This window comes from Apteryx mantelli, chromosome Z (genome assembly GCF_036417845.1).
Source record: "Apteryx mantelli isolate bAptMan1 chromosome Z, bAptMan1.hap1, whole genome shotgun sequence".
NCBI lineage: Eukaryota > Metazoa > Chordata > Aves > Apterygiformes > Apterygidae > Apteryx > Apteryx mantelli.
In genome coordinates this window covers 57722304-57748984 of record NC_090020.1, presented here as the reverse complement: position 1 = coordinate 57748984, position 26681 = coordinate 57722304, and the positions used below count along the sequence as shown (strand labels likewise).

General features: G+C 36.3%; 1 protein-coding gene across 2 annotated transcripts in view; it reads right to left on the bottom strand.

The window, feature by feature from the left end:
* Positions 1 to 1160: 1160 nt before the first annotated feature.
* SSBP2 (single stranded DNA binding protein 2) overlaps positions 1161 to 26681 on the bottom strand; it is a 192723-nt gene continuing 167202 nt past the window's right edge. For both annotated transcript variants that reach the window (XM_067316051.1, XM_067316052.1), the window contains 6 exons: positions 22072 to 22126; positions 18721 to 18791; positions 17351 to 17429; positions 14222 to 14250; positions 9169 to 9267; positions 1161 to 6347 (listed from right to left, as the gene is read on the bottom strand). In XM_067316051.1, coding sequence (XP_067172152.1) covers positions 6318 to 6347; positions 9169 to 9267; positions 14222 to 14250; positions 17351 to 17429; positions 18721 to 18791; positions 22072 to 22126 — 363 coding nt within the window. In that variant the 3' untranslated portion in view covers positions 1161 to 6317. The remainder of the gene's footprint in view (positions 6348 to 9168; positions 9268 to 14221; positions 14251 to 17350; positions 17430 to 18720; positions 18792 to 22071; positions 22127 to 26681) is intronic.

The following is a 26681-nucleotide window of genomic DNA, read 5'->3' as shown; positions in this document are numbered from 1 at the left end:
TATGATGCTGAATCCAAATGACAAAAAGGTATTTGTTTTCTCAACTTCTTTTGCATATAGAACTTAAATAGTGGCTAGAAAGTGACCATTTCAAATTATAAATGAAAATTGTATTTTTATTAAATGTGAAAACATGTACCCAAGAAAACCTTTATACATTTTTATGGCAAGTTTTCCCATTATATGAGAGGCTTCCTTACATATTTTAAGCTTAAATGAAGAACAGTGACCAAACAGAAGTTTGGACTAAGATTGCAATGCCATTAGCTATGTTGAGGGAAACTATGACTGCACAATTTAAAATAAGATGAAGGACAAGTTCACAAAAATAGTTCATGTAATAGTGAACAATGCTCTAACAAAATAAGAAACAGAAGAAAGCCAAATCTGTTCCACATATCAATACTATCAATACATAAAGATGCTCCTGCACTGGTAAAATCTTAAAAATAAAATAAAATAAAATAAAACAAAATGTCTGTTTAGGGAAGACTTAATTTGAGCTTCTAGACTGTCCATGCTCAAATACTGTTTAAGCATATTAGCAGTCCCACTGTTCTGAAAAAAACTACTTGTTCTTAAAATATGCTTAAAATTAAACATGTATAAGCTTTATTTCAAACAAACATGAATGTGTTTCAATGCGCCGTCTGAGTAGATGGTCCATTTATGTACTCTAAATTTGTTGCCGTAATTTGTTTCCAAGATGACAGCACTGGCAGATAATTTGCATGCATGCATTCAAAGCAATATTTTAGATCAGTTGCGACTTTTTCCCTCTGTTTTTCAGGTTGAAACATAATTTTTTAAATTTCAACACACCTTTTGTGTTTTAGTCTATAGTGTACACATCTGCCAATAAAGTCACACTTCAAATATACTATTTTGTCCAGTTCAGGGTGAAATCCTGCAAGCAATGACCTTATGCTAGTGGTTTCATCAAAGTTTCAGTAGGACAACTGGTATGAACAGCAGCTTATAGGACTGAGCCAATAATGTCTGGAAAGCAGAGGAAGCTGCACACTTAAATTTTAAATCTATCATCTATCTCATTTATATTTGAGTGCACTGAATTTTTATAGTTGTTTCATACCATTAAATCCTGAATTAGATCCTTAGTGTGATCAGTTTGTTTGAAAAGAAATGAGCTGTCACTGTAGTAAGAGTTTTTTGGGTTTTATTTGAAAGACGCGCTTCATCAAAATCCCCATCCTTGGGGCCCACCCAAACCCAAGCCTGTTTGGAACAGGAGCCCGGTACCATCGCTTACAGTGAATTAAAGAAAAATAAATTTACCTATACCGATCTTTTTCTAATCATTAAACTCTATTTTATGATATTCTCCAAATGCAAATGTGTAGGGTCAAATCTTGAAAAATTCAGCCCATATTTAGCAACAACAACAACAACAACAACAACAACAACAAAGAACAAGAGATGTCTAGGAGCAGGAGATAATACTTAAAAATAATTAACTGATCTGAGAAATAGAAATCAATGCAACATTTATCAGCTGAAAATTCATTTTAACTAGTAAAGGAAAAAAGAATAAAATGTACAACACTGAATATTGTAACAGCTGGTCCCTCATTAAATTACCCATCTAATTCCAAATCTGCTTTACATGCAGTATTTCATTTGCTAACCACAGAGCAGGGGAAAATTCAAATGATTTTTAGCCAATTCAAGAAGCTATCCTTCTGATGCAGAGATTCTAAATTGCTATCCATAAAGAAGCAAGCTTCCATTCACTTCCTAATTTGAATTATTTAAATTAAATAATCGGTCTACATACTTCCCATTGTGTTTTAAAGGGAGAGTGATGGCTGGATGTCTTCATGCAACTATTCATGGGATATGGTGCTTTTAACCTTGTATTTTGTAAATCAAAATGGGAGCAGGCTGGTAAGTCTGATAGTTGTTATTATATCTGAATACATAATACGTAGGTGGTCTAGGCTCTAATCAGAAAGCCTCTAAATAAAAATTGGCAATAGTGGCATTCAGCAGACTGAATGACAACTTACTGATCTGGACGCTGACCTGTTCTGTCACTCTGAAAAGCCAGTCACTGCGAGGCAAGCTTGAGGCACAGTCCACTGGACAGTGAAAGGTGGGTCAAAGACTAGACTCAAGGTTATTGCAATGTTTTTCACATGCACCAAATTCACTCTGCAATGAAGGGCAGAGAACACCGTGTTCAACTGCAGTTCTTCCACATGCTCAAGCAATTAATAAAATAATGCAACCTATACATACAAATATCAAAGTATTTTTTTAATGCACATGTCAGGCCACATGTTATATTTGTGATTCATACAGCTTTTTGCTTGCCCTACCCCCTGTTCTTGTCTCTACAAGACTTACATATGGAAATAAAATCCAGGTATGAATACTCCTTTTCATGGGTTTATGCAGGAAGTAAAATACTTGTTTCACTGAAGTGCATCAGAACTTCAGCTGATTTCTACAAAGCCAGAATTTTTGCCAGAGTTCTTACAGTAAGAGAGATCCATTATTCTGCTATTTCTGCTACTCTAAGACTTTATCACTTCTGTTTTAAAAAGCCTTACTTTAAATTTGCTTGAAAGATCCACTTAGAGGATCACGATCTATTTATTTCTATATTAAAGAGAGAAATCTATCTAAAAACCCACTGTGGAAAAACTATCCTGCACCACTTATGTTAATATTTCTCCCAGAGCTGGACAAGTTCTGATATTATCAATAATGCTGTTGCATAAGCACGGAAGTAAATAGCAGTTACATTACACATTGATACCTAGTGCAATAGAAACACAAGTGGGAATAAAAATTTAGTGTTTGCAAATAATCTTTCTTTCCGTACTAATACTCCTATATATGATAAAAATCCTGTAAGAATTTATAGGCAAAAGAAAGAAAACAAATGAACAAACAAAAGGCTTCATACAAATTTAAAAACTAAAGGAATACTCATAGTAAGTTCAATATTTAGCATGTAAGATTGTTTTCTCTGGTTCAGCTGCAGAACCTACATATGGTTAGTTACCCGATCTTACCATTGTGCATGTAAATCACTTTACCGATGTATGTAAGCACAGGTTCATTCCCTACAAAAAGCAAGGTGATTAGATTTACCTTTATCTGATAAAATTTCTAATAATAAGATATGCACTGAGTATTCAAGCAGATCTCCCAAATCTAAGATTTTGCAAACTTGCACATATTTATCCCACTAGTCTGTGGGGCTACCTAGGTATGTAAAGTACTGGACGTATATAGTAACTTGCAATATCAGGGCATAGAACGATAGCCTACAAGAAGCAGGGCCCAACACTGTTCCTTTTAAAGCCAGAAACATTTTTGCTGAGGTTAACACTGCAAGATCAATGCAACCATGTTTAATTGAATATAAATGTTTTGAAAAGGAAATAGAAAGGGGAAACAAAGATATGCTGGCAGTAAGAAAAATTACATAGAGGGGAGTTCAAAAGAATCACAGAAGAAAAATTATGCACCTGAAAGGAGTACTTAAATTAGGATAACATATTTTGATAATAATATTCAATTATGTGTTGGCAGTTCCATTTAAAGGGACTCTTATTTCTGAACTCTTATTTGCACAGTTTTTAATTTAATGGTCACACTTTTTCCTTAACAGATGCCTATAAGCTAAACTATGGCAGATGTTGAATTCAAAAAGAAAAAAAAACAGTTTCTAGTTGATACTAAACCCTGTTTCTGCTTAATTTTGCCAGAGTGAGAAGCTCCAGAGGCTGCATGAAGGCTGTCATGTAAGAGGGCCCTCAGTGATGCCATCAAGGCCAGTTGCCACGTGGTCCCTGGCCATGCTGTGTGTCTGCAGGAGTGCCCTGGCTTGGCTTGGGACAGTGCAGGGTGTTCCCCTAAGGACACAACAGACCCAAGACACACTTACAGTTTAAGAGCTCACTCAAGGGCACACTTACCTGGTGTGTGAACGGGCTTTAGCACCTGATGCATAGTCCAGACATATTCATCTATCTTAGTCCAGTTGCAATGACATCATGTGACTGAAACTGGGCAGAAAAGAGTCCTGAGGTCCTTCTTAGAAGGCTATGAACAAGGATAATATACATGCCAAATGTAGGCTGCAAGGACACCTGAACTTTGCACTATTCATGAAAGAAGCTGGAGTGTACTGGAGACATAACCACTGAAACCAATGGTATTAGTGACGACAGTCAAGTCCAGGATCTCAGGAACTGAGATCTGATTTTATCTTTTTATCAATCAAATCAATAGTAGGGGCTTCTGTCATGTCTTGAAACAGCAACAAACTGTTTTCCAACGATATGCAAATGAATTCAACCTTCATAATCACTGGGAACAAAGTCAAAAAAACCATATAATGACTATTTAGTTTATGATTACAATTGATCAAAGTAGTTATTATTAACAAAAAGTAATGTTACCAAAATCTTTGACATTCTAACATAATTTTAAGTAAGTTTCTGTCTCCAAGAGTTTCATCTTTGAATAGTCCTAACAAGAGAATAGAAAGTATTACATCTTTTTATTTTCATATATATTTTATATTATATATAAAAATAAAAATGAGTGAGGAGATTGTAGTACTCCTTACACATTCAGTTATGTGCATCTACTTTCACAATTAGCTCATTGCATGAACTTCTTCATCACAATTTTATGAAAAAAATTTCCTTAGACTGCATGGACATACCATATCTCAGAACTGTTTCCTCTATATAAGTGGCTCTTCTGTATGCAAAGTCCAAGGTAAGAACTTTACTCTTTGTCTGTGGCATGAATTTTAGTTCAGTCACTTTGTACTCACAGTGCTGATCATCAACCTTTTGACCACTACACAACTGCAAACTTTCATTTTCTTGGGGGAGCTAGAAGTCATTAGAAACTAAATTTACTGTAATATGGGTTTTCGAGCTTTGCTAGAGGAGAGCGGGGACTGCTTCTTGAAGCCTTTTTTTGGGGCCATATGCCTTTTCTCAATTCTGTCCCAAGCTTTCATGTCCAATACACTGACCTCTTTATAAAATGGCTCAGACCTTTGTTTCCCTTCAATCTGTGGCAAAAGATAGGACCTTCTGAAGGTTAGTAGTCATAAAATGTGCACACAGTCAATCTGGTTCACAAAAATGACTGCTTACTGAAAAGTTTTGGGGGAGTTCATTCTGGTAAACTTAATAAAAATACATAGCAAAGTACCAGGGTGATCTGATTTTATGCAGGGGCTTGGGAGGTGCTGTTTATAATCAGGACTATGGATTGTTATGATTTAGCTGAGAATCATTAAAAAAGGGGAAACATAATGGTAAATTGTTAGAAAAGGTTTCAGTAATAAGGACTCTACTGTATTTCCACTAACTACCACCCCTATGGAAGATCATGCTAAATAGAAAACTCTTTTCCAAGGGCAGAAGAAGCCCTGACACTTTATTGCTAGATTCTATAGCAATTGGAGCTCACTTACAGTAACCTTATAGTACTCTATATAAACTGAGAAGCTTGTATCAAATTCAGGCTTCCATTTAAAATAGATATTGCAGATATTAGGCTTCAATTAAAGAAGAAAAATAACCTTCAGTGCTTCTTTTTTAAAGGCAAAGTATAAAAAAAAATCACCAAACTAGGTGAGAATTATTAAATTTCTCCAAAAAATTAACATGAGCTTTCTTCTATTTCTTGAGACAGTACAGTTTGTGATTCACAGGGTAACTAGTATCAAACACAAGTTAATGAAAGCTCTTATAAGCAATTTTATTCCTATCCATAATGGCAGACATTTACAAAATCAGAAGAATTTATCATTTGAGTTCACCTTAAAAAATAACTTATAAAGCAGTGATATATGCAACATAAAACAGTTCAGGAGGGGAGAGGGAAAGCAAATTTTAATAATTAAAATGTAAACGTGAAAAAAAAGATGGAATAGAAGTCCCTACTTCTCATTTCTACTTAAGATGCCATGTGATAATATTTTACAATGTCCTGCAGGCCTATATATATGTATGTGTGTATTTCTATATCACACACACACATACATATACACCAACCCATACATGTACATACACAGATAATTGTTTGCAGTTCCATCTTGGGCAGTTCTGTTATGCCACTCTTTACAGTTGTCTCAATCATGTTTGGGACCCACTTTCTTGACAAAACTGGGGAGATGGTAGAAAAAAAATGGTGGGTCTGATTGTATCTGAGATCCTTTTGTTAAACTGTACACTGGGACGAATAATTTTCTTCTGTAGTAGCTCTCTGAAGAGGGCCAACTCACTGTGGTCTTCATTAGGAGACTTGGTAACGGATCACACACTCATTGTCATGCTAGGGGAGTACTGAAAAAAGAGGAATCCACATTTTAACAACAGTCTTTCCCAGGTTACTAAAACCACTTCTGGAGCACAGCAATGAGTTTAAATGTCAACACGCTATTTGAATTTTCTCCTTAATTTGTACTATCGCATGTGCTAAAGCTGTAGTTCAATTTGTGGTATCATAACTTCTGTTATACTTCTATCATTACGTAAAAATACAGCTATTAGTGATGAAATCAATTCGCTTGAATGCAGTTTCAGTGCTGGGTACTGCAACCTGGGTATTGAGGTGAGTCAATATTTCACTGATGCTTTTCGCACCTTTTACTTGTCAGTGTTGACTACTGGGGGGATTTAGTTGGGCAAACAGCTAGTCTCAAGTTGACCAGCTATATTTATGGTCACTTGAACCACATAACTATTTTGGAGGGCTTTTTATTTTTTGATGGGAAAAGGGAGTGAAGATATATCTGGCTGGAATTAAACCAGGCTTTTGGCTTAGTTTTAAATTCTGTATTATAGATTTTAGGAGGCAAGCTGAATCAAGCATCAGTGGTCATTCTTCTTTATGTGAACTGAAAATCCAGTCACCACATTACACTATTGCTGTAACACAAATTGAACTGCAGCCCTTAAACAAGCTACAGTTGCCCTCAAGTTAGCAATACTTCATTACAAATAATCAATGGGACACCACAATGTACACGTATATTATTTTAATTCTTATTTTAATTGAAAGTTGCAGGCTGCAGAAATATTTAATTGGCCTGAAATCTTCTAAGTAGAGGAAAATGTTCAAATGCAAAAAGTATTCGTGTGATGAAAACTGATACAAGAAACAGAATGATATTAATTTGCCTTTGCAAAAACCAGATATGTAATAAAAAACTGCCAGAGCTAGAGTTTGGAGCTGGCCATTTCTAAGTGCCCAAGCATATTCAGAAAGAGCATATTAGACGGATCTTCTCTCTCACATAAGCTACATAGAATGGACCACCTGGGTAAAATCCATTTTGCCCCCTGTCATGTCTCTGATGGTTTGCCTGCTTTAGAGCTTACCCCCATCATGTGCTCAGCCCTCTCATACTGAGCCAGCAAAGCTAGCAAGAGTGTGCTTATCTTTAGCCAATGAGGGAGATCAACTCCAATGCTTAAAATTAAGCACCTGTCCAAATGATTTCCTTATCAGAGCCAAAATTATCGATTCCTGGGTAGTCACTTTGGACAAGGAATATGCGACATTTTTTATATTGTGTTCTGTAAAGACAACCCAGTGCAGATAAACCAGTGTTTATTTGTGATTTTTAACTTATTATTAATCAAGTTCTTTCCCCCTTCCACCCCGGGCAAAACTCCTGGTGAACTGGATCAGAAATTTGCCTGCGAAATTACTTCATAATAATACCTACTCTAAGTAGCTGAGTAAGAAAACATGAATCAGAAAGCAAGACAGTTCCCAAGAACTGAAATGTGACTTGTGCTGGAGAGGAACTGATACCTAGAAGTATACAGAAGGCATAGCAAAATTTTGAGAAAATTAAGTCCCAGATTTATTCAGGTAGGCAAACAACACCTAGGAGCATCCAGAATCCAGTAAATATCTGAGAAAACGAATTGTCTTTTGAGTACAACTGATGCCCTTCTTTTAATGAGTTTGGTTTGGTGAACTGGCCTGCAATCAGAATCAGACTGTCTGTCCTCAGTACAAATAAAGCACGCTGAACTGAGAGTCAAGGACTACCATGACCAAGGATCACATTTAATGGTGGTTTTGTGGTTACTGCTTTATTGCAGATTTTGAAACATCAGTCTTTTTGCTTTGTACAAACCAATTTTCTCCGATACTCCAAACAATCTGAACACATGCCCTTACACAGAAAGCTAACATGCAAAATGCTCCCTCTTTCTTTTCACTAGTTTAAGAAGCAAACCAAAACCAAAAATAAATCTGATTTCCATGAAATTTGCCATGCAATTTGACTGTGGTATAATCTAAGAGAAACTGTTTATTCTTCATAATTTCTGAGCTAAAATTCACCACTGGCATAATTAATGAAGTTGCACTCACTTCTGAGAGCAGTGAATTCCAATAAGAATAGAAGTGTTGAAGTCACTCAGCACTTCTGAAAAATCAGGCCACTTCTATTTAGGAACCTAAATGTGGATTTAGAAACCCAACTTCAGGCACAAGAGTATGAAAACACTAGTCTTGTTCTGTAATGTATTTTATACCATGTTTTGCTGCCTCATTCTCCATTTTTTAAAATGCCATTTGTCTCATAATGAACACTAGAGGGCATCTTTGCTTTTTCTGGTTCTAAAAGCAGGCTGCATCTTCTCAATATGAGATCTCCTGGACCTCTAATTATACACTTCAGTGTGAATCCCATTCTAAAGGACATTTTTGTCCTGCAAAATGCCTTGTTCAGGAGTCAAAGGCTGAGCAACTACAAGTTGAAACACTCAAATGTAAAGATCCACCAATTACGCATATCTAGGCTGCTCACATACTGCCCATTGCGCATTGCTGAGTATGTATGGTGTAATCATTACTACTTGACACCTTTCATTGACAACTGACCTCTTAATCTAAAAGAAGAGTTTCTGCAGTAAATCTACACCTCTCCCATTCTGCTATTACAGCTCAACTTCTAACAGTATTTGGCACAATTTTTTAGTGAATCAATACCATAATTTTAGGAGCTAGTAAAAAACATGTAAGGCAAAACTCTGCATTAAAGGTATATTACCAAATTGTTTGTTCTGTTATTTTTCTTTTTTTAAATAAACATCCAGAGATTAAAGATTTGCCAGGTAAAAAACTGCTTAAAGAAATACTCACGCTCTCACTCTGAAAAGGGTTTAGGAAGTTTCCACCCATCTCACCATCATCCCTGGGAGTGCCAGGCTGATTGCTCATGCTCATATTACTGGGAGAGTTCTGTTAAACAAGATTTTAAAACACAGATTAAATGTTGAAGATTTTAGTTCCTTTCCCAGCTTCATCAAGTGTGTCAAAGCATCAGTGTGTCCATACAATGCACTGGGATTTCTGAAGAGGAAAGATAAGCCTCTGCAGAGTTCTCTATGCTTCAATTACTAATTTTAACCTGTGTTTTCTCCCCTGAAGTAACAACTGTTTACCTTTAATTATTGCTTTCAGGTTATAGCCAGCATCTACTACTACTGCAGTCAGGATAAACTACAAATGGCATTGTAGGAATAAGAGTTAGCTCTCTAACTACATTAAATCACTACAGTCAAATTCAGTGAAGACCACGAGCATGTGTCTGATATATGTGAACTCAGATTATATACTTTAAGGTAGACATGTGGACAGATACAGGCCACATGGAACTTTGCAAATCAAGGCCTGTATTTGGAGTCTTTGTTCATGGTGTCTGGTTTGTTGAAATAGCTTCTAGTTCAAATTTTGAGCTGCTAAATCACCAAGAGCAGTTATACACAGAATTTATAGATACAAAGAGTTAACAGAGATTTAGATAAAAGATGTTTGAATAGCAGCCAGCCACTGGATTGGGCAACTAGGTGCAACTGAAATGCTAATAAATAAGGACAATAAAAAGTTTTATGAAGATAAATTCTTTTCTGCTGGAAATGCTCCTGCACCACCACCTCTACAATGTTCAGAAAACATTTTCAAGATTCAGTTAGTTATAGAAAGAGTAAAATTAGGTAAGTGTCCCAGAAAATACTCAGAGTCAATAGCTAATAGATGATCATTGTAGACACTATAATTAGTTAGGTGTGTACAAAATTGATTTGTGGTACCCTACCATGCCTGGAGCATGGATAATTCCCTTTCCATCAGTGTTAGACTCCTATTAATGTAAGTTTTGTGGTGCAAAAGGAATGGCCAGGGAAAGGGAGGAGTGAAATCATGAACTTCATCTAAAACATTTACTACATCTACCACAGTTCTTCCCTTGAATTTTTGTGATACAGAAAATTTAAACATAATATTGCTGTTGAGATTTTACATATACAAATGCAGCAGGCTTAAAGTTTGATATGTCATAATAAACTTAACACAAAGCTAGTATCACCAATATGCAAGCTAACGAAATGCAACTCAAAGTAGTACTTTTGATCAGAGAGATCAAATGAGAACAGCTGCAAGAACCGTAAGTCAATTTGTCCTTTTTCTTATGTTAATTCTCAGTTACAATGCTAACACAGTATTTCTGTTAGCATAGAGATTTATGAAGCTTCTTAAAAAAACAAACATACTACCCTTAGAAAATAAATGCATGCTGTCTTCATTTAGTACAACTAAGGCTGCAAGAGGATAAACTTTGAGTGAAGAATTTTGCATGGATACTGAAAGGCTGCTGTTAAGTTTTGACCATATTCCCCCGAAAGGAAAATCACCATTTTCACCGGAATTAGCAAATATGTTTCTGGGTTCATCTTAATGTATTTATTTTCAGGTATAGATGAAATGTAGAATTAATTACATAACCCCATGCAGGCATAAGTGGTTTAATTAGCACCTGAAACATAGCTTATGGAGCAGGGTCAAGATCCCTCCCTTAGCCCTTTGGTTTTCTTCACAGTCTAGTTCACTCATTTTCAAACTGTGATCCTCAGATCTCCATGAATCACTGCAAAACACGTGAGGGGTCCATCAAAGGCAACTAAAAGAATTAGCTAGCTAATTAGTATCAGAAAATTAAGTCTGCTATACAACAAAGTTAGTATAGCACATATTCAGGGATCCACAACTTGGAAAAGGTTGACAACTGCTGCTTTAGTTCAACCACAACTATTGCACCTGAAGAAGGAATTAACTCAGGGAAGTCCTGTTGCCTGTGTTATGCAGGAGATTATACTAGACAATCACATCAGTCCCTTCTGGCCTTAAAATCTATGAATATATAATATAATTTAAAAACTGCTAAGGCCTTGTCACAGTTATTTTATATGATGGTCCCCCACTTTTTTTCATTTCTTGGGGATTTACCCCTATTTTATCTTGCTCTGTGTAGTACTAAGCTTTGAAATTCTGCAATCGTTACAGTGTGGCACCCCAAAGGTTCAAATTCCTGACATAAACGCTTTTATAGCAATTCTCCTGGGCTATTTTTATGGTCAGTATGGGGTCTAGCATTGTAGCACTAGCTGAGTTGTTTCAGAGCAAGTATTTCTTTGATGACTGCACAAATTCCATGGGCATTGCAAGAAACACTGGTTATTAATGTTTATTTAACATGCATAATTTCAGTTCATTCACCCCCCCCATCTCAATCTATTTCATGAAAACTTCATGTTTTGCCATTCTGCCAATTAGATTAAAATCTCCTCTGCAAAATGTAGCTATGAATTCTGTGAGCTGTACTGATTCTACCAAGACTGGATTAATTTTCTACATTTCATGGGGATAGATGATCAGCTCCTCTTAACATGTATTTTACTCCATCAAGATCCTGTGCCTGCATCTGAATGTCTAGCACCACATGCCCCAAACTGTATTAATTTCAGTGAAAAATTTGTGCCACATTAATTAGTAATCTGAAAATCTACTTGTGAAAAAGCCAGTTGCACAACTAGCTGGTGATGTATAAAGGGAGACTGAGCAAGTACAATCCTGGTAACTGCACAAAATTGGAAGGCAGCCACATATTAATTGTGCATGCATCAAACCCCAGAAATCTGCTATTCCTTGCACGCAGAACTTTTCCAATCAAGTTGTAAAAGCACTAAGTACTATTACCTACCTGAAATTGCCAATGCTATCTACAAAACTCTGCCCAAACACTCCTACCAGCATTAATGATGGCTGCATACTGGGCAGAGTGCTACTCAGAAAAAGATATTTAAAAGCTATTATGTATAATAGTATAACAACACAGTACTGTTACTGCCCAAGCAAACATCACTTTTTTTTTAATTATTTGAAAAAGACTTGCATCAAATGTGATTTCCATGATATACTTATTAAGGTTAACAAATTACGAGACTTTCAGGTAAATTTTTGGATCCAGGTTTTAGAGTTCCTGATACTCATAGTAGGCACGTATGCTGATGCTTAATATCAGTCGGTTGAATACAGGTTTTTAAAAATAATTTTAGTGACAAGCTAAGAGAAAATGCTGCATTTTGCAAGAAAATAAATAGCTGAAGAAAAAGTATGGACATTATTAAAAATGTGCTGTATGTTTATTATCTCATTGAAGTTTTATATTGCATCAATCACTGCACACCTAAGCAGAGCACAGCTAAGGCAACATGATCATTTCACCCCTCTTCACTTCTTCTTACTCTTCACAGGGCCTGAACATGTTACGGATCTTCAAAACTTAAAAAATGTAGCATTGCTATAGATATTGCTCCTTCATAGCCCCCAAATGAGCTAGGAGACATACTGCTGTGGTCCTGCTCTCCAGGGAAGGCCAGGGAAAGTTGTTCTGAGGCTGTAAATCACCTATCAAATTTTAAAAGGACTGTGTTGCCCTATGATGAATTTCTTCTGATGCCAGATTATGTCTTCTATACTGGCAGTGACTGCAAACTCATTACAAACAACACAGCATAACACCACATGTACACAAGCGCACTTTATAAGCTACACCTCTCTCCCATCTCCCCACCAAATTGGGGAACAGTGTAAGGTTCTCCTCCTCCTCCACCTTGGATATACAAATATGTATCACTAATTGAAGATTGATTGCTGCCTTTTGAACATTTGAAAGTGTGTTTTAAATAGATTCATACTACAATCTTCTATTTTAATCTATAGATTTTCGGTAAATATTTTGTTCCCTGTTGACATATATGTTTTTATCTCACCGTATCTCAGTGCGAGCCTCAGAGTGTATCTACAGTAACATCCTTCGTGTGACCAGAGCATGTGCACGCAGGCCTTAGGCAGATGGGAAGTGGCAAAGTCTGTCCCAAGAGAAGTGTAGCCAGAGCGCTGTGCTGCCTAGTCCTGGCTCACCCAAGAAACTTCAGCAGGTAATTCGTTCAGAACAAAACATCGTGTTTGTCTTTTGGAAATTGATCAGAATTTTGTTACAGTAATTTCAAATGAATGAGTTATAAAATTTTAACTGTAACAACCCCTTCATCAATTTCTGTATTTACAGATCAAAAGCACAGAAGTGCAGGGAGATGGTTTTAGTGGTATTTTTGCTAGTTTCCATCAGTTACATCTGCAGATGCTGAGTACAAAACACAGTCTTGTACAGGGACAGATTTCTACCAATTTGTCAACACCGAATAAGCTCATTAATTCCTTATTTGAGTAAGTCCCTAAATTAATAATGATCACAGATGTAGTAGGCTTTTATTTTTATGAAAGAAATGACACATTCAAGCATGATATGATTTTTATAGATGCAACCCCCTGCAGGTTAAACTCACATTGCATATACTATTTAATGGTTGTGATAGCAAAACAGTGCTTCTTCTGCAACTACTTTTTAATCTTGCTTTTAGGGACTTAGTGATTAAGATATTAACATTGCCTTACAGAGGTGACAAATGCAATCATGCAGCGCATAAAAGTAACATCCTCATGACATTTTCCAAATTTACATTTAACTAGAATTGATCATTAGACCGATATTCATTTGTCTTACCAGTATGGAAGAGTATAACATGACCAACCAGAGTGTGAACTGGACATATATTAATCACATTCATTAACACACACCATTATGCAATAGGAAATAAGTCTACTTATACACCCTATTGATTATAGATATTGTTTTTAAACTTTCAATTAATGTTAATTCTGTCTGCACAGCCTCCAGAGCATACACAAGCAGAAAATGTAGATACATAACAAAAAGTTTAACAAAGACAATGAGAAGATGTGTTTAGAGTGAAATATCATTCTAAAAATTCTGAATATTTTATTAGATACTCACTTTGGAAATACTGTCCATGTCTCCTGAGCCTTAAATTAAAATAGATAATTATTCAATTAGTTTTGAGCTGAAATTAATCTATGATATCTATGATATTATCATATTAAAAAATATGGTTTAACAGCAATATGTTAAAACATAACCATGCTTGAACTCTCCCATCCCACTGTCTCTCTCAGGAAGGGTTTACAGTCAGTATTGAAAAATGGTAGTTCCTTCTCTGTGTACACACCTAGTGCAAAAAGGGGGAAAAGAATGAAGGATACAGTTCTGATCTGTATCAGGTCCTTCAATGGCATCCTTTAGGATGAGACAGCCTGGCATGGCTCAAAAAAGGATATGTCCAACCTCCCTGTTCTCTTTAGCCATGGTAGGGAACAGCTACTGCATTTCATTTGGGGTACATACACCTGAGGGAAACATTGCTTCAGTTGAGAAAAAAAGTAAAATCATGGATAACTAATAAAAGATAATGTTCCAGAGAAAAATAACCACCATTTTTACTGAACTTTAGCTATCCAAAACTCCCTAGAAGATCGCTAGTGGAGTATCTCCAGGATCAGCTGGGGGGAGAGGGGGTATTTCACCATTGTCTTTGCCCCCAAAAGCAGAAGCCTACTACTGAAATTGGCTGAAATGACATCAGTTTTGGATGCAGTACAAATACTGATGATTGAAAATAATTTCTTTTGGAAGAAAGTAGGTAATTCTAAAAAGGAACAGAGTAATAGGAACCAAATAAAACTCAATATAATGTGTGCAAGACTAGCAAAAAGAATTTTTCTCATATGCTGTAGCTTTCACTTGGGTGAAGCCAAGAATGAAGGAAATATAATTTTCGGATGGATGTATCAAGAAAAGCATTTCTAGCAGCAACAGACAGTAAACAATTCTGGTCACTTATTTTCAGGGAAGACAAATTCAAACTGGAAGAGTGTCAGAGAAAAACAATCAAGAAAATGGAGTTGTGGGAGGAGACTGAAATAGCTTGGTATACTTAGCAAGGCAAATTAAAGCTGAGAAGGAATATGATATCTCTCTATAAGTGCTCCAGATACATAAACACTAGGAAGAGGAAGAGTCATTTTGTCATGGACAAATGGATAATTTTTGGTGGAAATAAGAGAAAGATTTCTTTCTATCCATAAAAGCTGTGAACAGATAACCAGTAGAAGGGTTGTGGGCAAAGAAGCTAGGAAAGTGTTCAAGATGGAGCTTGACCAATTTGTGCTTGTGATTATGTGACACAGCTGCCTACTATAGCACAAAATGAAATGCAGGAGATCTCTCCCAGTCCTATACCCCTAAAAGAACTCAGGTTCCATTCTAGAAATGAAATTAACCTTATGAAATAGCTGTAATTAATTTGACTAAACATGTAATTATTTTCACTAAAGAAAATAGCTAACCAAATGCTAGGTAGACATAGAATCCTTCTGTAACTGTTTCAATTGTAATTTTTCCTTTAGCTAAGAAATAATTCTCAGGCTATAAGAAGTGACAAAAAAAGATGTGATTAACTTTTACAAAGTTTTTCATTTGCTTCAAAATAATGATGTGCATCATTATTAATTAAAGCAGCAACCTGTTTTAGGATTATAATATGTAATAAGAAAGGCTATAAGGTCACAAGATGGCCTTACCAAAGTAATCTAGGAATTTCAGAGACCTGTTTTCCCAGAAGGAAGACTGTTCTCTTGCTCAGAATACATCTGTTAAATGAGGTTTGATGGTCTCCCCTTAAAGTTTATTTTTTTTCTCATCTTGTCATAGCCTTTTCCAGTTTCTCCCTTGCTCTTACCTGATCATACATCTTGTCTCATAATCTCCAACTTCTGAGCTATAACTGTGGTAACTTTTCACCCAGCATGGCAGTATGGAATGAAAAGGTGTTAACTGTAGCAAGGATTAACGTTGATCTCTGTCTGTGCTGGGAAGATGATAGAGCTTTTCTTCAGGGATAGAAGCAGGGGGAACTGTGACAGCTTGGCTTGTGCATGCCTGTTACATATGTAGTAGCTTGCTTGAGTTTTTCCCCATAAAGGAAAACGCTACTCAGCAGAGTGTTGCTGGTGCCCTGTGGATGCATAAGGCCAGCTCCCAGATGTAAAAGAGAACCTTGCTGGTGGGAAATGGAGATAGAAGAGGAAAGAGGTCAGAAGTCTTTGCAGACTAAGTTTCCCCTTGCTGTTGCCTGTATGACCCACACTCCTTGGTGCAGGTAGAAGTAAAGAACAGAACATGGAAGCTGTATTCAAAGTTACTGGCCTGGTGTTATGCTATAAGCACAAACAAATACAAAGTATTTATTTATCCTGTCGGTAAGCAAGAGGAAGGCTTAAATGCAATTTATTGAGCTGCAGCTTGTCGCTCAAATCCCTTTCAAGTGTCTATCATCCTTCCAGCAAAGAGTAAGAAAAAAAGTTTACTAGGCTAGTCAGAGGATAAAGCAGTGCATGTTTTGTAGAACTGTGAAAGGCTTCTCCCTTAGGTAGGAGTCCTTCAAAAATCATAGTGTCAAAAGTCAAACAGCACAGTCTTCTTCCTGCCTCTGCATACCCTGACAAGAATGCATCTTCTTTCTTGGTGTGTTAAATAACCACGTCTGAAGCTGCTTATGGGGAGGGAATAATAAAACTAACACTTAAGAGACAGAAGACTAATGTTAGAACAAGTGACATTAGACTGTTGGGATTACAACAGCCTAACACATAGATCAATATATGTAATAATTTACTTCCATGTACTTGGTTAGAACTTGCACCAGCATGTCACAAAGACACCTTCTCAAGTTTTTGAAGGAGGAAGAGAGAGAGGCAAGGAGAAAAGGATCTTATGCCATCACTTCTACGTTATTGTGATGGTATAGCTTTAGAGCAGTTTTAGTCAACTGGTTTAAAATTATACTCTGTTATATAAATAACATTCAGTAATTTTCTTCCAGAGATGCATTATATATGCCAATTCATATGCTTAAAAAGTATCTTAATATTTCTTTTTGATGTATATAAAGCTTTTTAGTGCCTAAAAGATTTTTACATAGTCTTCCACATAATTCAGAGAACTAGTCATAGAAAATGTCACTGATCATTGAAAATTCACAATGTTCATAATATTTACTATCATTACCTAATGATCCATTCATATGATGTGAATCCATTCCACCCAGTCCACTCATAGGTCCATCTGACCCTGGCCCCATTGGAAACTATAAAAGGATCAGACATTAAAAACTGGTGTTACTGTACAAATTTATTGTAGATAATCTAATAAAAAGAAAATATTTCTCAGAAAAAATAGCAAAGGAAAAATGCACAGCTCCATCTCTGTATGTGAAAGTGAAGTGAAAGTGAAGACTGCAAAAACTGTTATTGTTTTTGTTTACTTTTTCCAATGTTATCCTCATGATTTTTGGAGAAACTCATCTGTATATGCTGGCATATGACTTAGGAATGATTTATGATATACCTTAATACTTTGTGTGTGATTTTCAAATATGTTAGTGCTGACTTACCTATACTTCCATTGAAATTAAAGAGAATTTTACTACTCACTTCTATGAGTAGGTGATTAATTAACATTTTTCAAATCCCACCCTGCCTATACTGAGAGTACTCTGCATTACCTTTGCAGTATGAACAGTTTCTGTCAGATTTCAGATATTAACCTTAAATCCAGTTGTTCAAAAACTTTAAGGCATTAGCATTACAGTGCATTGGCTAAATTCACTGATTTAGCAATATCCAGATATCCAGATTCTTAAAGTTCTACTGGCCTTTTTTCAAAAGGCGCAAAACATGGACTGTAGTTAGGCAAAGTATGGTAGTAATCAGAAAAATACAACTAAACTGAAGGCATAGAAAAAAATGAGAAAAGAAACAAGTTCTACAAATCAAGATTTTTGTCAGTTATAGAACTGCTGAAGTTTGGGTTAAAGTAGTCACCAGTAGAGTAGTTAATGAGGCAAATACTTAAATGTTATTATTTTTCATTCTTAACACCCTACTTAGATGAATAGGGAAGTTTATTTCTTCTTAAAGGTATTGATTCTATCACTTTTCATGGAGTGGTTGGGCAACGTAACACTGGGTCACTTTCAATGGTTTGCATCTCCCTCCCCAGCAGTAGAGACTTTTTTATAATGAAAGTTTAAATCCTGCAGAAACTAACGTTTGATGGCAGCTCCTGGGATGGTCATACTGTACAGAAGTCTACTGCACCGCAGTGTGACAAACTAAGTCATCTCCAAGATTCACATGCACATGCTTTTAAGGTCTTTGCCTTGTAGAAAAATAGGCCCCAATGATTACTTTGTATGTATTGGCATGACTGATTTGCAAAACATTAAAAGCACTAAAAAGGACACGATGGGGGTAAGCAACTTATGTGTCACCCATTAAAATGGAAAACTTGGTATTAATCATATGTCATGGGAATGTAGAAGTTTGGATAAAACAAGGCTGTATAATTCAAAAAAATATAACTAGATTTATATTTACATTAGGTCTGTTGGGTCCAGGTGGTACTGCATTCATTAAAGTGTACATGTTGTCTCCAGAGTTGGTTGAATCTGTAATAAGAGATTATTTTAAGTGCTAATATATACCTTTCAATAAAACTACTCACCTAATACATTTCCTGTCATTTTGTTCATATTATTTCTATGCCTGAATCACTGATACACAGTGGCAATATAATGGAAGATTTCATTCCCTTGCTATCTATTACTACCACACAACAGAACTATGAAAAGAAATAATTGCAATGGTCCCTAGGTGACTACTTCTAGACTCTAGTTTTATGCTTGACTGTTAAAAGGTTTATAAATCACCAAGTATCTGTAACTATTTAATTCCTTAAACCCTTTTTCCTGGAGTTCTAAATTACTTCACTCATCTTCAACATTCTCTATAAAACAGGAGTTTCTGTCATATAAATACTTCCTGTAATTTGTTTTCCATCTGTAATAATCATTAAATAGCTTCTCATTATACAGACTTCACGTCTGCATAGCCAATAAAAATCTTTTGTCCTCATCTGTGTCAGCCTATTAGATTTTGGATATATCTAACTCTTCAGTGGAATACTGTGCAAAGGACAGCTTTAGCTGATATATCTTCATGGTACAGAGTGGCGCAATACTTCAAAACTGGCCTGAGTCCAAAACCAACAAAATCATGTTGGCACAGTGTGATGTCTAAGCTAATAAATTCTGCCAAGAGTTTTACTGGGCCTTACCAGACATTGACAGAGCTATATTGCTTCTTAGTCTGGGATTAGCTCACATCATAGAACCAGAGGAGAGATATGCCTTTTTTCTCCAATCAGTGTATGTGAACTTTCAAATTGGAGCACCTCCAGAGTTGAAATGCAAGATTTAACTAACAAGACATACAGAATACAACTCACTGAACTCTCCTAGTTGAAAACAGAAAAAAACAATGCCTGCTGCTAACACACACGAAGTCTTAATATCCCTCATCAATATTTGTAAGAAGGAGAAGGCAAAAAATGCAGCAGATCAGTAGACATATTAGGCAAAAAACCTTTCACAAGGGAACTTGACAAGAGATAGGCCATGTAACAACAAAGTTCACTGAGCAGAAAATGACCTCAGAAAAGTTTAAATAAATCCCTAAGGGGACCGTGTATCTTTAAAAATTATAGGCAACTCTGGAAAAACAGTACCTCTATAGTGTCTGCAAAAAGAGTAAAAGAACAGGCAAGTAGCTCAATATCTAGTATCTCCAAAAGACCATTCCATCTGTTTGAACCATGAGTTTTGAGCTTAACAATGCACAAAACACTCCTGAGCTGTAAATCTTTTTCCAAGACAAGGTGATGGGGGAATTTTGAGTCAGAACTAGTGAAAGCAAGAAAACCTAGATCAGACTGAAGTGTGTTGGAAGTGGGATTGCAGCCTGACTGCATGCAAGAATGTATTTGTGCATTCACAGGGCAGTTAAAATAATGGTCATTGACTACTCCTTTACCCTTCTGATATAGTTTTCTAAGCATTAACTGTGGTGAGTACATAATTCCACTATACACAGACAACTATGCATCCCTGCAACATTCAAATATACTGTTTGAAGAAGAAGGAAACCAAAAGCTTTCAGCCTAAAGTTAGAAAAACTAAAATTAGCAGATAAAATTTATTTTTGACGTTCGAGGTGGTAGACAACAAGTTATTTGACTACCAGATCCCTTTGAATCAAACAACCCTGGCTCTCCACAGAGAAACGCATCCCTGTGTTCTGTTGGCTTTCATAAAGAATACATATGGGTTGATTGGGCCATGGAAACATTCAGAGCTGGAAGGGCTTTTTTTCAGAGGTGAGTGAGTACCTTTGCAAAATTCTCAGGTGACCAATGTGTAAGTGTTCTTATATTTTGGAAAACAGAAGCCTTAAAACACCTTAGCGTTTCTTTAATTGAAAATAGAAACAATTCCTCAACAGAAGCTTTATTCAGAGCACACAGAGACAACTTACACATGACATAACTGCAGTGCTGATTGTTTTTAAAAGTGCAGGCTCTCTATGGGTTTGTTTCTATGTCAAAAGAGATTTTAGCTTTTAACTGCCAGCTCACATTGATCATCTTTTTCACTAATTATGTGAACAAGGAAGCCCTACTCTTTATCTCAAGCTGCATTTTTAAAGCTCTGGAATTGTATTTAATGAAGATTCTACAGTGGTGCAAGAAGTTTTCATAGGAAGTTAGGAAACTTCCCCTACCCTCTTGTGCTGCAAAGGACCACAACAACATGTAGGACTGAGGACTTATAGCATCACTGAGGTGAAAAAGTCCCTGTTAGCTGGTGAAAGTGTGTTACAGAGACAGATGTTGGCCAAAAGGAGCCCAAATATTTACTGAATACTGGGTTTCGTAAGATGTAATTAGTTTCTTTTCAACACATTTCTGATGCTATCCATGGGAGAAGAGCATCCTCCCAATCTTGCAGTTCCTCCTTCATGTCAGATATGTTGCAGAACACTGATGGAGGGAGATACTTGCATCTAGCTGCCCAACTCTGAGCCTTGAGAATCTAGTTAACCGTCTTGAATCCTCCCATCCTCCTCCTTGATTCTTTAAACTTGAATAGGAATGGTGGCCAATCTTCTGGATGGCCAAATTCTCCCTGTGGCCAGAATTCCAAGATACAGATCATGAAACTGGGAGAAACAATGCAGCAGTGAAGTGCTGGAACAGATCACAAACAGGACATGACAATCGTTCCTCTGGGGCCTTACTTCTCCATTGCAGGACAGAGCAGAGCAATTGTCCAGTACTACCCTGCTGTCAGTCAGATGACATAGCCAGAGGATGCAGTCATGCTTGTGATTCATATGTACTCAAGAGCTATACATTGATCAGGTCTATCCCATAGGATATTACAGTGGAACGTGCACAGGATTCAGAAATTTCCTGATTTCCGAACTGGTAGAATTGCCCTAAAGGATATGAGCAGAAACAAATACATATTCTGTCTTCTTTCTTTTTTTCTTTCTTTTTTTCCTTGCTATTGCTAAAATAATGCAAGAAAAGATGGGCTCAAGAGCCAGAGATATGAATTGCTTTGAATTGTAGAGATTCAGTACAATGCTTTATATCTCTGCAACAGAGCAGAGAGAGAAAGAGAGTGAAAGAGCATTAAGAAAAACTGACACAGAAAGTACAAAACTAATACCTTTTCATTAGCTGCTGCTTGCTGAAAAATGTATATAAATTGGATTTATGCATTTGTCTGCATTAATAGTATAGAAAAATCTGAAAAAAAGGAATCTGTGTACTTCCTAAAGCCCTTAATAATTTGCTTTTATTTTTTTCTGAATATATTTCAATACCTGCTGGACTAGGCATGATGGGTGTTCCTGGCGGCCCTCCACCTCCCGGAGGACCCTAGAGTGGGTAGAAAATACCAGTTAGCATGAAAGGAAAAAAAATACCACAGTCAAGAGTGAATACAGTACAAATGAAAAAAAAAGCATCATAAATGTCATGAGTTACTCTAGTAAAAACATGCACATTTTCTGATAAGCTAACAAAACAATCCATTAAAAGATTAAGACAATGTTGCGGGTCAGCAGGCTCTGGCACAGAGTTCTGGTATATGTAGATCTATGGATCCAAGAAGATCCATTAGTCAAGAATGTTGCATCATGCCATGAGTCAGAAAAAAATAACACTTGGATAAGGGCATAAGACAATTGTATTTAATTCCCTCAAGCCACTTCTGTTAGCAGTCATTTTCCTCTGTCCACACATTAATGGCAGCATAACAGTGCTTGCAAAGCATAAAATAAAGACATGTCTTATGGGTACAGAAGAGACTAGTCATCTAAAGAAAGTTTTCTCTTTTAGGCAGACTTGGTATCTTGATGCCCCGGCAATCTTAATTCAGTCTGTATAAGATTCTACAATTCTTTCTCATAGTATCTGTAGATATAATTCGTTCACAAATTAATGACAAAAGAATAAAAAAGTGTCAGGATGATGCCAGATGCCAAATTTGGATACAGTCATATCACTTGCCTACAGTGCTAAATCATAGAAAACAAAAAACAAACAAAAAAAATCAGTTTCCGGTATTTCTGTGTTACAAATCTGTTTATGGATAAACATTGTACACAGACTGCTCTGGTTGTGAAACAAGATTTTTAAGGTTCTTTAAAAATGCCTCAAATAATTTTATTCTAAACATCTTAATAGCTTAGTAAGAATTGAATCATAATTTCTTGCTTCCTACATTTGTAGATACATGAACATTTTTAAGTAACAGGAAAAACTACCTTCTTACAATTTGATAAAAATGTTCTAATGTCAATAAATAAACTGATCCCCCCCACATTTTCCATAATAGAAATTATGCAGTTCACTAACAAAAGAAGATTTTCATTGCTATATGACTTTTATTATATTTTACATCTTTTGTCTTATTTAAACATTGCAGATTTATTTTTTCAAACAGGGAGGGTTTTTTCAATAGCACTAAATATAAAGGTTTGATTATTCCTGTATGTTTAAAAGGATATTGCTGAGATTTGCCATGATATATATTCACAGAAATATTCTGGATGGAGGCAGAGAAGTTTTGGAATTAAAACAATAGACACTGCTTCTCAATGGCCTACTAAAAATAACATTTCTTACAAAACATTTAGCAATAATACACTAGTGAACATTATTTTCAGACAATTGAAATCAGTATTGTAGCAACTTTCTGACTGATAGCACTCCTCCCCAGGTTCATGCAAGTAAAATATATAACACTTCAGGGGGAAGCACCCCTGTCTCCCAGTCAGTGATTAACTATCAGTTAATTGTAGATAAAAGAGAAATCTTTTACCCAGCAGCAGGATCAGCAGTCAATCAACAAGTATACACCTCTACACCCTTATACATTACACCACCTACCAGTTCTTCATCTTGTGCTTCCCCTTTACTGTGAACTAAGCAAGATCACTGAGTGTCCCTTTTAAAATACGTTAGAAATAAGGCTTGCTCCACCTTGCAACTCACAGATCACGTTATACAAGTCAAGGCATAGTCACAACTTCATTTCATACTGCCAGAAGCTCCATAGTATTTTTTCCCCCAAAATTATAATTGGATCAGTAATAAACATGTTAAGATTGCTTTTGCCAAAAGTGTTTGAAAGGCCTATTCAGCACTCAGCAATGAAAAATTTCTCCATTTCTATCTCTGTAGAGTTACAGTCTCTAAATTCAAAAGGGACCTTTAGATCACATATTCTGACCTTTTGGGTATCACAGGCTATGACATTTTATCCAGGTACTTGTGCACTAAGCTTACTAACTTAAGTTTGCTAGGTTTATATATATTTTCCAGAATGATACCAAGAGATGTAGAAACCACTAACTAGTGATTTATTGCAAAGGCTAATTATCTGCACTATTAATGTTTGCATCTAATTTTTAATTTATATTAACTGTCATTCCTCTGTTAGTAAGCCTCTTGGTATCAAGTATATTTTCCCTGAGAATGTATTTATATGCAACTAAATCATTTCTCAAAAACCTGTCTGATAAACTAATCAGATTAAGCTTTCTAAGCATGTAGTTCTATATCATGGATCCTTTGGCTGAAAGGCTGATCCTGGAGTTCCCCAGCCCATAGTCTGCCCCCAAACCCTTGCTCCTGCTCCCTTTGTTGGAAGTGACTGCCCCTCAGCTTTGCTTATTTAACCGTTTGCGTGGCTGGCATTCATGTCTTCCATTTTCCAAAAAAGTGGTGAGCCTTTTTTAAGCCAGACTACTCTCACTGCGAGAGTGCAGGCAAGATATGTGCTGTGCAAGCATCTATGCTGGCAAAAGAAGTTTTCAAACCCTGTCCTACCCCAGCTGCTCCATCATTAGGCCCTGCTAAAGGCAGCCTCAGCTCTGCTTGGAGCGGCATGTGTGAACGTCCCTTAACCTAGTGCAGGCAAACTAAACCACTCGAGCAAGGACCCAGTTCTCCAACTGCTTACATCAACTTCAATTTTTTTGAACGACAAGGGTCACTCATCCAAGCAACTCCACTGGCAGATCTGATGGAGTGGTAAACTTCAGTAGAAGAGTGGGGATAAGAAATTAGACAGAAATGTCCCCCTCTCTCCTCCTATGGAGCTGGAGCTCACAGAGCATATCTGTTCAGAGGCTCAGGCATTTTCTCTGGTATTTGAACCTTTTGTGTGTCTCCTTCACATCTTTGGATATATTTTACTTTCCTTTCAAAGTTCCAGTTAGATGCAATATTCCAGTATGAGGCTCATCATTGTCCCTGGAAAAGGTAAAATTACCTCTTTACTCTTACTCCTCCTCCCCTATCTCTACATTCAAATATGGCAATGCCCTTTTTGTCACAATCATTTATCCTGGCTGCCTTTTCGCTTGATGTGAAAACACCAACAGAGTCCTCCACTACAACACACACTTTACTTAGGTTTGCTTCTTTCAAATAAATTTCTGTAGTGTCTCTTTTTCTAATTTCTCAGGCCCTCATAATTCTCAAAAAACTAGAATATGAAGTCAAACATTCTAAAAAATACGTTCAAAATCTGCAGTAATAACTGATCATTAATGTCTGTGGCAAAACCAACAAAGAATATTCTTCTCCCAGCAGCGAGACCTTTCCAAAGTTCTTCATTAAAATAACTGGTTTGAAGATCAGCAGATTTAGACTGTTTCCACTAAACATGAGGCAAATGAGTTCTAGAACTATGGACACCTATGAGAAATGCAACCCTTTTAGTAGCTAACTGTGTGAATAAGAGACAAAAGAAATGGCTATTTAAATAAGACAAGGTCATCCTCGAAAACGTTATCTCAATTCAGCACTAGCTGTACAGGATCACCTCTCTGATATAGACTGAAAGTAAAAGAAAACTGTAAGTAGCCCAGATAGATCAAAAACACTGGTATATTGCCCTCTTGGTGAAAGGCCTGCTATTTCAACATTCTGGACTAGCTTCAGGTTTTATGCTGATTTAAGCCTTACAGTGCAGTTGTCTAATCTTCAGGTGATAAAACATGAAAAATCAAAAGAAAAGTCTACTGGAATCTGACCCACAAAGTTTGGAATCCAACAACTAGCAAACTAAAACGACAAATGTCAAATGTCTTCAGAGGGGAAGATACAATTCTCCCCCCTTACATCTTGACTCCAGTCCTAACCATGTGATACAAACATGAAACAATATTCCTTAGAAAAGGTATATCAGAAGTACAAATAATCCAAGTACAAGAATAACCACAAAAAAAAAAAAAGTTAAAAGAAGGAATAAAACAATCTCTTGGGGTAGAGACAAAAACCAGCAGTATGTACTCCAACAGAAACTATTTTTTGATAGGTAAAATGTCTTTCTGAGATTTCAGAGAGACTATTAGCATTTTGTGCTCTTCTGAATGAGAAATCAGTGTGGGATACTATTCTGAAGTGTGAACTAGTTCATTCTAAAGTAGATACCAAGAAAATACAATGATATCAACTAATCCGTAATAAACTAAGACAATGACCGTGAAATAAAGGCTATGGGGAAAAAAGTGTTTTCATGTCTCCAGAAGGTAATTGTTAGAAGAAAGAATAAAAATATCCCTTACAATGTTAGCTATGGGGACTCTTTTATACATCCTTGGTGAGAGAAAATCTTCTTCTAATTTTTCAAATACTTTTTTTTCCTGAAGAAGTTCAGAAGTTCATACAATATTATTTCACCAAAAAGCTGGGGATTTTTGTCCTTTATTATTGAACACAAGATATTGTATTGGTTAAAGAAACATATGCCGAAATAAAATACAGCACTCAGAGCAACTTTGACCAGACTGATAATGATTCTAGTAATGAACATCAACATATGCACCATAGATGGCAGACAAAACAACTAACTGCAGATCAGATGTTCAGTTCTCAACCAATACACAAGGGTTCTTCTTAACATCTGGACAACTATTTC